This window comes from Trypanosoma conorhini (genome assembly GCF_003719485.1).
Source record: "Trypanosoma conorhini strain 025E chromosome Unknown Tco_14.4_contig_00374, whole genome shotgun sequence".
Taxonomy (NCBI): domain Eukaryota; phylum Euglenozoa; class Kinetoplastea; order Trypanosomatida; family Trypanosomatidae; genus Trypanosoma; species Trypanosoma conorhini.
The window spans coordinates 1-9523 of record NW_021704462.1 but is presented as its reverse complement, the minus strand read 5'-3'; the positions used below and the strand labels follow the sequence as shown (position 1 = coordinate 9523).

Sequence of the window (9523 nt, the reverse complement as noted above, 5' to 3'; positions counted from 1 at the left end):
CTTATTCCAACGCGTTGAAACTCAACCGAGTCTCCATTCAGCGCAAACAAAATGGTCGATAAAAACACCTGCGAATCTGCGTGAGACACGAACTCACGCGTGAAAGCCTCGGCGGAGAGCTGAAATGCGGCAAAGACAGACTCCCGCAGTTCTGGAAAACTTAAAGAGCGTTCGTTAAACAACTTTAAAAACACAGCTAGGGAAGAAATTATAGCTGAGCTTAGGGGACTTACGAGATCGGAAGGAAGCGCACACTCCAGCCTTGCCCAACGAGAGACTTCACAGAGAAGTCGTGAAAGCAGCTTTAGGAGCCTGTGTTTTTCCTCCTCGGCGGCTTCCGTGCTCCAGGTGGGGTCCTCGGCCAGCGCCTTGAGGACCGCGCCGAGCGTCGTGCGCACCTTGTCCATCATCCACGCCGCCTCCGCCCCGCGCAGCGCCACGGAGCACGTCAAAAAAAGCCGCAGTATTAACTCGGTGGCGCGGATGGTGATCTCCCTTTCATAAAAACGGCAGGCGCTCACCGAAAGCACGTGATCGCAGGCGCTCATGACAAACCCAAAGCACCACGTCAGCCGCTCACTCTCCTGCAGGGACACAAATAATCCGGCAAGCGAAGCGCATCGCTCGAGGCAGGCGTTGACATCCACAGAGGTGAATTCTGAGGCGCCAATGTCAAAGGTCTCAAGAACTGGGGACCCCCGTTCTGAGAACGTGGCAGCAGAAATGCAACGAATCCAAAACCCGGCGATTCGCCCTCGCACATCCTCGTAAAACAGTTGACCACCAGTCACCATGTCCTCCGTCATCTGCGCAAGCCCCGATGACTGCAGAATGGAAACCACACCTTTGCTTTTCACGCTTGTCTCAAGTATGCGGCAACCGGCGAGTGCGACATCCTCATCAAAAGAAAATACCCGCAGTGAATGCATAACGCACGAAACAACGGCAACGACTCCGTGAGCAAAGAAACAAGGGCTCCCATCGTCGCTCTCGTCTGTGACGACGTAAACGGCCATGAATGTGCCAAACACCTCCAACAGAGCCGACACTAGAGCAGGGCTTGCCAGAGACAACCTTGGCACAAGCTCCTGCATAAGAAGCATGAGAGTAGAGATGATTTTGCATACGGGGTGCGATTCCGACATGATATTACAAGTAAAACATGATGGAATTGAAACCGACTCACCCTCGCAGGCATCAGCCAGAAAGGCATTAATAACTTTCAAAACGAGCCAAAGGCCTTCTTGAGCTTGAACACGTTCTTGACCAGACTGAGTTTCCATGCCAGCCTCGCGCCGCTGCAGCGTCTCCAATGTCAGGCACAATGCCGTTGCGGCTTGCGCTGGGTCTGACCGACCCAGGTGTCCCAAGAGGGAAACGTGGGACATTGTGAAGGTGTCAGCGAAGTGCTCGGGCTCCTCCGAGGAAAGGGCGTAAGGCAATTTGACCGACAAAAAGGCGTTGAACACCTCCAACCCTGCTGCAGAAATCATATCACGTGCGGCATCGTGGCAAGACAGCATGGTGGAAATTTTGAACAAACAACTCAAGGCTTCATCCAAAGCGGCCATGATGCCAGCATCGTCCGGAAATTTGCTGTCAAGTCCAATGAGGGTCCTCGCGAACAGAGACAGCTCCGATACGCAAGAGCGGAGCAAGTCATTAAAGACAAAGACCTCCGCCAGGTTCTCTACAATGCTCCGAATGCCAGAAAGGGCAAGTGGCAGACTGGTACGTGCCTCATCATTCTGCTCAACAAAGCCAAGCAACTTCCTTGTCATGAAACACGCAAGCGATAGAAATCTTTCGCCGTAATTCACCTTTTCAGAAACGCTCCATGACTCCATTGTAACGCTACAGAACTGACGCATGAGCTCCACAATCGTTAGCGGACGGACAAAAAAACCAGACACGTTACACTCAGAGTACCATTCGCGCAGAATGGAGTCTATGGGGACTCTTGCTCCCGGTGCGGAGACGCCCTCGAGAAGCAACGTGTGCCAGAGAGTGCCTGATACACGAAAGACATCGTTGCACGCATCCGCGGTCACGTCCTCCTCAAAAAAGCTGTAAGCCGACCACGACAGAATCGTACCAAGACACTGCAGGAGCACCTCAACGGTGCGACCAGTCTCTGAAGAGCCATTATTTGCGCAGCCCAAAAGAGCGTCAAGAAGACGCACTAAACCATCACACTCAAAGGCGGAGCGACACGCGCGATGAAACCGCAAGGGTTTTTCTCTCCCCTTCGAGGATGGATGGTACAAACCAAATTCCTCCACAAGGTGCATCACCATATGACGCACAAAGATGGTGCGCACTTCGCTTTGACGTTCGGCTACGAGAGACAGCACCTCAGCAACGACTTCGAAAAGAATTGGGGCCTCAACACCTCCGCCGGCGCCGGCGCAGCTAAGTTTTAACGCGACTGCCGCATCCAAGGCTGCCTCAGATAGCACGGAACGCCACGCAGGGGTCACAATTTGCTCTCCGTTTGACTCGACGTACTCCAAGAAGAAGCATATCAGTCGTCTGGTGTTTTCCCCCCACAAGAACTTGCAACGTGTGAGGTAAAACCGCAGAAGACGAAAGGCGGCAAAGTGCACATATGCCGCATCATGGCCCAGTAACTGGACGTCGCATCGAAGTATGTGAATTGTGTTCTCTGCCGCTGCCGGATCATCAATGGCTCGTAGAGAACGAATAACGCTCTCCGCCTCATTGTGCTTGCCTTCTTTAAGCGAATGCCCCGCATGCTGGAGCCCCTGAAGCAGAATGACGCTCATCTAACTCAAACGCAAGAACCCCCACCCCACCCAATAGTTATATATAAAGGGGAAAAAATGGTGGCAGATATTAATAAAGGCAGACAAAACCAACAGGAGGGGGGAAAAAAAACAGCAACAGGCAGGGACAGGTTAATGCCATTCGTAAGCTTCACGTACACATTGTATTGTACAATAAAATGTGCCACATATATGTTTCCGCGGCTTGGCATACTGCAAACCTTTCGCGCTCACTTAACTCTTGGAAATTAAGTAAACGTAATGGGGACAGGTAACAGTGTATTTGCATACGCCACAAGGTCTTGAAATATTTGCTGCTTAATCTCACGCGGCCCTGCATCTGTCGTGCACTGGAGAGCAGCAACGCGAAGTAGGGCCTTGACTGCCGTGTAATCGGTGTGTCGGCTGACCTCTTGAACAGCCTTCTTCCAGTCCTTAATAAACGCCTCGTCGACCTCACGACCCAGCAATTCCTCAAGGACCGACAGCTCAAACGCACTCTCCACCGCATGGGCGGTGTCGGTGGGGGAGCTCGACACTACCACTGGCGGCTGCCGTTTCCCCTCCATGGCCCTTGAAAAGGCGGTCACAAGAGAAAGCTGCCCATCGTGTGAGCGTTTTCGTCCACCCACCGCACTTCCTCCCGCGTGAAGGCCGGTGGCCTGAATTGTCATCCCACGAATGTCAGATACCACGACTTCCTTCACGCTCTTGAGACTCACAGTCCAAAGAACTCTTGATTCTGCATCGTTATCTAAGCCAAGCTCCCGCGCCCGCTCTTCATCGGTCATTGGTCGATCAAAAACAAGCATGGGTGCAAGGACATCCTTCACTCGAGATAGCATGAGCGACAGCTCAGAGCTTCGCAAAGGCGTTTCAAAGGCAATGGGAATGTGAAATTCAACACACCTTCCCCTCCCCATAAACTTTTGGGTTTCCTTTGGGTGCAGTGGATGACGTTCCAACAGAGTGACACGCAAGCCAGAGCTAGTGCAACCGCCTCGCTCCATTTTGCCGCAGACAACCTCTAGTATCTGTCTCACAATGCTCCACACATCATCCAGCGTGAGCGGCCTTACCGCATAGTTCATGGAGCAGCTGACGCTCGAAGGTCCTTTTTTGCCCAACATACGCTGGTTCTCCTCGTCACCTGTTCGGCACACTTGGCGTGTGTCAGTGCCCCGACAGAGGTTAAAGAAATTTTCCCCCGATTTCTGCCCCAGAGTCCGCTGGAGCTGCAGTTTAGAGAGCTTTTGCACATGGCAACAAAGGACATCGTCATCGCTGATGCTCATATCCTTCAAATATGGCCGCAACAATGGGCGCAGCTTCGCCATGGTACCTTCTCCGACTCCGTGAATCTCATTAAACGGCAACTGCGCCAAGAGCCCTGGTACATCTTGAGGTGGAATAAAGTATACTCCATTTGGCTTGGCATACCGTGTAGCAATGCGAGCAAGCATGATATTTGGCCCAATCCCACATGAGGCGGTGCAGTTTGTGGTGCTCTCCAAGGCATGGAGCACATCAGCGCAATAACGCTTCACCGTGTCGTAGTTCTCCGTGTCAAAAGCAATCATAACTTCATCGATGCTGTAAACTTCAATGGCGATACTCACTGCATCCGGAGAGAGCTCAAACAGGATACGGTAAAGAGTTTTAATCACCTCCTCACACCGTGGCAAGTCGTAACTCAAAACACACAACTCCGGACAAATTTCCTTCGCGGCATTCACGTACATGCCAGCACGCACACCAAACGACCTGGCAATATAATTGCTAGATGAGATGTCACTGTTGCCTTTTCCAGCGGCGATGCAGACTGGTTTGCCCCGCAGGTGCGCATTATCTTCCTTTGCCAACGCAACACTACAAAAGAAGGCATCCATGTCGAGATGCACGAATAGTGACTGTTGGGAGAGGGTGCCGTGGTTCCAGGTGGGGTGGGCCGCAAACCAAGCCTTGAAGAGGTCATGCGCCTTCGTTTTCCACTGCCCAATGAAGTGCAGCCGCGAGTGCTGCTGGAAGTGTCGTAGGCTATTGACCTGCTCACGATCCCACGCCGTCGCCTTGGACTCGTTCCCTTTCTCGTTCATCCTCCAGAAGGAACTCCGCAAACTGGTTAAACACAACCCGCGCTGTGTCGTCCACGGCAAACTGCTCACTTATGTCACGCAGTAGCACGTCCACAAAGCATGTAGGCAGCGTGAGTCCCTCCCTATCAGTCATCAAGACAGCTTCACAAGAGAGAGAGAGAGAAGAAAAAAAAACGAGGACGTAAAACCACAACAGCACGACAGCAATAGGAAATAAAGAAATAAATAAACACTGAAAGAAAACCAACAAGGAAACAACACGACAATTAAAAAAAATAAGTAAATAAGTAAATAAAATAACATATATATATATATGTATTGCGCGTCCCAATCTCTTCGCACAACGGCGGGGCGGAGAAACGGCTGGCCCGTTCTTTACATACGACGCAGGAAGAGACAAAGGTCACTCTTAGTGTACATACAGGACCACGTTCATCTTTCCATGCTTGTCGTCCGTGGGAAGTGAGGCAACTGTGGCGCCAGGGGTACGCTTCAAGTCTTCGCTTCTAATAAATAGAGAGGCAGTCGCAACCACGTTTCCCTCCTGATCGCTGACCTCAAAGTAGAGCACATTGCTCTCGTTCGTCAGGTGTCGAACCCACCTCATCGGCCGCAGGGGGAAGCAGACACGAAAGATGCGGCCGGCGGCGACCAAAGACTGTGCCTCATACATCTCGCATGTCACTCCCACGTTATCCACGGAGTCATACACTTTGATGAATGGCGGCTGCAATGCATCGCTTGTCATCAGGGCGATGCTGTGGAGCCGCACGACGAGTTCCGACCCAGACTCTTGCCCCATGGCACGCAAGGGAAGATGTGGTCGACGCAGAGCCTCCATAATGCCTTCACGTCCAACAAATTCCTCCACCACAATGGTGTCACGACCCCAGTAAAAATCGGTAAAAAATGACCCAAGCTGCTCTCTAGTTTTCACCTGTTGGGCGCGAAGACGCACCGCCACTGACGTCTCTTGACGACGAAAGTAGTCGATGAGCTCCTCCCTTGCAGTGAGAACCACGGGCTCCCGTAGTACTCCTCTCGTTCGCCATTCATCCGCACGCGAAAGCACACGGTCAAACAAGTCCTGAGTGGCGTTGTAAGCGTCGGTGGCTGCCTTTTTTATCCGGATTCGCCCCCGCTCCTCATGAGCCTCCAGCGACCGGAGTAACCGCTCTAATATCTCCCTGTCGACGACCTCCCTGCGGGACAGCGGCTCGGCAATGCCCAGCAATTCCACTTCTCGGCACTGAAATAGCTCCGTCAACGACATAAAGCGCAAGATGCATTGGCTTAGGCGGAGCTCCTCTGAGCAGTATGCCAGACGGTAACTTCGTCCCCACCTGCACGCCAATGCTCCCATAGTGAGTTCAGCCTCATTGATAATGTCTAGGCGGCCATCTAACTCATCCACCTCGCAGGCCCGCAGGTGCGGCAAAGCGTAGTCAAAGCTACCAAAAATAAATTCACGTCTCTCGCGTTCACACTGCGCCAGGACCGCCCGCTCAAGTTGTTCACGGTGCTCCGTGGCGCGGAACAAAATGCGCAACAAGTTGTCTTGACTTTCGGCCTGGAGTTCCAATCGGTTCCACGCCTCCACCTGCGCTAGGACAAAGGCGTAAGCACCCACACGACCCTCTACTTCCTCCTCGCGGAGAAGACCTCGTTTGCTCGCTTCCACACGCATTACTGACCTCAACTTGTGATCCGTGAAACGTCGATGCTCCTGTCGCACGTGAAGTGTACGCTGGGCTTCTTCCAAGCCCTCTAATGAGCCTACGTCTCGGCCACGCGGCGCACTCTCTTGTAGAACAATCTCTGACCACGCGGCGCTGGCCTCGAAGTCGACCTCAAGGCGGAGGCACTCCTCCTCATGGAGCAAGTGTTGAAGGTCGGCCTCCGCCACAGCCCTCACGTGCCCCTGCATCAGAGAAAGACGACATGCAGCCTCCATCTCCGTGATGGACGCGGCTCCCCGCAGCGCGGCCTCTATGCAGTGGTGAAGATAAAGCGAGGAACGCGCTTTTATGGACTCCCGTGCCTCCGCCTCAATAATCCGCTGACGTGCCGCGCGCTCTTCAAAATCCAACACCGTCGTAGCTCGAAGCATACGGCTCGACCAGACAAATTCCGAGTACCGCTTAAGTAGTACATTAAAATGTTCGCCTTCTTCTCTCCACAAGGCAGAGAGCGTATCAGCAACAAATTGAAAGAAAATATCACAAGCTGTCTCGCGGCATACAAGAGCACGCCGTTCGCGTTCCTGTCGCTCGTTAAGTGCGTTAAAACCAAATCGCCACTGGTCAAATACGCCGCGGCGCTCGTACAGTTCAAGTCGGTCTAAAATAGCGGCACCCTCGTTAGGGTACATTGTACGTTTAAATGCACCGCGCCATGTCGTTAAGAAACTCACTCGCATTGTCTGACGCTCCTCCATTTCTTTTCTTTCAATGATGCCACGAATATCTAGCTCTTTAGCAGGCAATAGAAGAAACCTTGAGGCTTGCTCCCGCCGCTGCGCGTCGTCCTGCAATTTCCGCCGCATGAGGGAGGCACGCATGACAGAGGTAACAACCAATCTTGCCGCGGCGTTCTCATGGTCATTTGCCAGCAAACTAAGTTTAAGCAAATAAAGTTTTTCCAACGAACACCGCTCACGCTCCTCGTCTGCAGTGAGCAACGCAAGATCAAGCGTAAACTTGGTTAGCCTCGAGCGGGCCGCCGAAGTAATCCGGCAAAACATTTGCAGCTGAAGCTCCATGTCAATCTCACGCCCCACTGCCAGGAAACGCCTCCGTTCAGTTTCCATGCGGCTTATGCCCTCTGCTTGCGTCAGGAGTCGACGAAGGCTTTGCTCCTTTAGTGCCAAAACTTCCAACTTGTGACACTTCCTAAACTCCGCTCTCTCCCCTCTCCACGCCAGCAGAAGTGAATATCTACCGCACATTTCACGTCCCACAAGACTTAGCAGGCTGGACTCATGGCGCAACACAGAAAGAGCTCCACGTGTCAAGGTTTGGCGGCAGCACTCCTCCTCCTCACGCACCGATGCCTGCTCCTCCGCGAGATATTGATAAGAGAGGAAGGCGTTAAGCAGTTTCACACGGCACCGTGTCTCCTGGCTTGTGACGACCCCTCGAATCTGGTACTCCGTCAAAAAAAGATCTTCCGCTGACCTGATCCCCTTCAGCTCCCGAATCACCTGCCGTGTCCTCCAATTTCCTTGGGTAGGCGTCACGCCTGCCAGTTTCACGGATCCGCCACGCGCGTCCGAGAGCATTTCGGTGAGAACGGCATGCAAGGGGTTATCGCCAGCTGCTGTGGCGGCTGTTGCAGGCATGGCTTCCCCGACACTGCCCCAGCGAGAATCGACCTTCAACGAACACAGAATAAAAGGAAAAAAAAAGAAGGGGGGGGGGAAAGGGGCATAAAAGAAGGAAATTACGTAAAAACCCACGCAACCTTGTAGAAACAAAGCCCAACGCACAAAAAAAAGAATGACATACCAACAACACATCAGGACAGAAACTTATCATGATTACCAAGCGCACTAAAGGTTCTTCATGGCTTAAAGAGGTTATCCCGCCGCTTGTAAAATGAACGAAGTCACCGACGCCCTCGTCTTTCCTCCACGGCACATCAACTCGCCTTACGGAAACAGAATGTCCGGTATAGGGTGGCGAGCTCCAACGCACCGCGGGCCAAATAAAGTCCCTTGTTTTTGCTCTGGTCTTTTTTATATTCCTCGTAGAAGGACTGGAATGTTTTGGAAAATTCCGTCACCTCCTCCATACCGTAGTACATGGCACGCTCGCGGACGTAAGAGGCCGGAACGACGTATTCGTCGCAGTCGACAAAGCCCTCCAATTCAAAACGATATTTTGTGCCCACGGCAAGTCTAGCCCCATCCCAGACGGGCTCCGAATCAAATTGCAGGGCAAACAGGCCGCTGCTTTCGGTTTGCCTCTCCCGCACACGCTCAGCAAAGACCTCGTCGTCCACTGTCGTGGCAATAAACACACCATTAGGCGCCAGTGCACCTGCTATTGCCGCCATTAACATGTCAATACGCTCCAGTGTGTCACATGCGTAGTGAAATGCGAATTGAATAGATACAATGTTAAATTTACCAAAATTCTCCGACGCCGGTAGCTCGCCACGAAGAAACTCCTCGCTGAAGCAATCTCTAACGCTGAAAACACAAACACAGTCTGCGCCTGATGCAAGCGTTTCGTAACGCTTCCGCGCCTCGGCGATGCACTCGGGAGAAACATCGTAGCAATCCAAAAAGGAAGCCTTCGTTAAACGCTGTCGTGGCAACTTTGCCGTGGCGAAACTCAATTCGGGGCTTTGGCAATGAAGCCACTTCCCAATATCACCGCCCCGTCCACTGGCCAGGTCAAGAACCTTTACGTTGGAACATCCCGCTTTATACTTTAAGTGATCCAGGGCAAATTGGATGAGACTTTTCTTTACATAGTTGTTGAAGAAACGGAAAGAGGACTCCTTGCTTGTCAAATCACCAGCTCGCTTTCTTGCTATATCGTCGTAGGAAGCAGCCGTTCTCCAGCTTTCCGTCATTATGCACCTTTCACTGATTACTCGGCAGACACATTGAAAGAAAAAAAAACAAGCATAAGA

General features: G+C 52.3%; 4 protein-coding genes across 4 annotated transcripts in view, besides 1 other annotated feature; all 4 read right to left on the bottom strand.

Annotated features, from left to right (window-relative positions):
* Tco025E_05950 (putative trans-sialidase) overlaps window positions 1-2786 on the bottom strand; it is a gene marked incomplete at both ends in the record, with an annotated part of 2970 nt that extends 184 nt beyond the window's left edge. Inside the window, one exon of the mRNA XM_029372840.1 lies at window positions 1-2786. This exon is cut by the window's left edge and continues 184 nt beyond it. Within this exon, the coding sequence (XP_029227049.1) occupies window positions 1-2786 (2786 nt within the window).
* Window positions 2787-3034: 248 nt separating this feature from the next.
* On the bottom strand, window positions 3035-4882 carry Tco025E_05949 (putative DNA damage repair protein; the record flags this gene model as incomplete). The annotated part of the gene is made up of 1 exon (XM_029372839.1): window positions 3035-4882. One exon carries the CDS (start codon window positions 4880-4882, stop codon window positions 3035-3037), a length of 1848 nt encoding a protein of 615 aa, XP_029227048.1.
* A 211-nt stretch (window positions 4883-5093) lies between these two features.
* Window positions 5094-5201: a microsatellite.
* Window positions 5202-5291: 90 nt separating this feature from the next.
* Window positions 5292-8222, bottom strand: Tco025E_05948 (uncharacterized protein; the record flags this gene model as incomplete). The annotated part of the gene is made up of 1 exon (XM_029372838.1): window positions 5292-8222. One exon carries the CDS (start codon window positions 8220-8222, stop codon window positions 5292-5294), a length of 2931 nt encoding a protein of 976 aa, XP_029227047.1.
* A 299-nt stretch (window positions 8223-8521) lies between these two features.
* Tco025E_05947 (mRNA capping methyltransferase) lies at window positions 8522-9463 on the bottom strand (the record flags this gene model as incomplete). The annotated part of the gene is made up of 1 exon (XM_029372837.1): window positions 8522-9463. One exon carries the CDS (start codon window positions 9461-9463, stop codon window positions 8522-8524), a length of 942 nt encoding a protein of 313 aa, XP_029227046.1.
* Window positions 9464-9523: the final 60 nt, after the last annotated feature.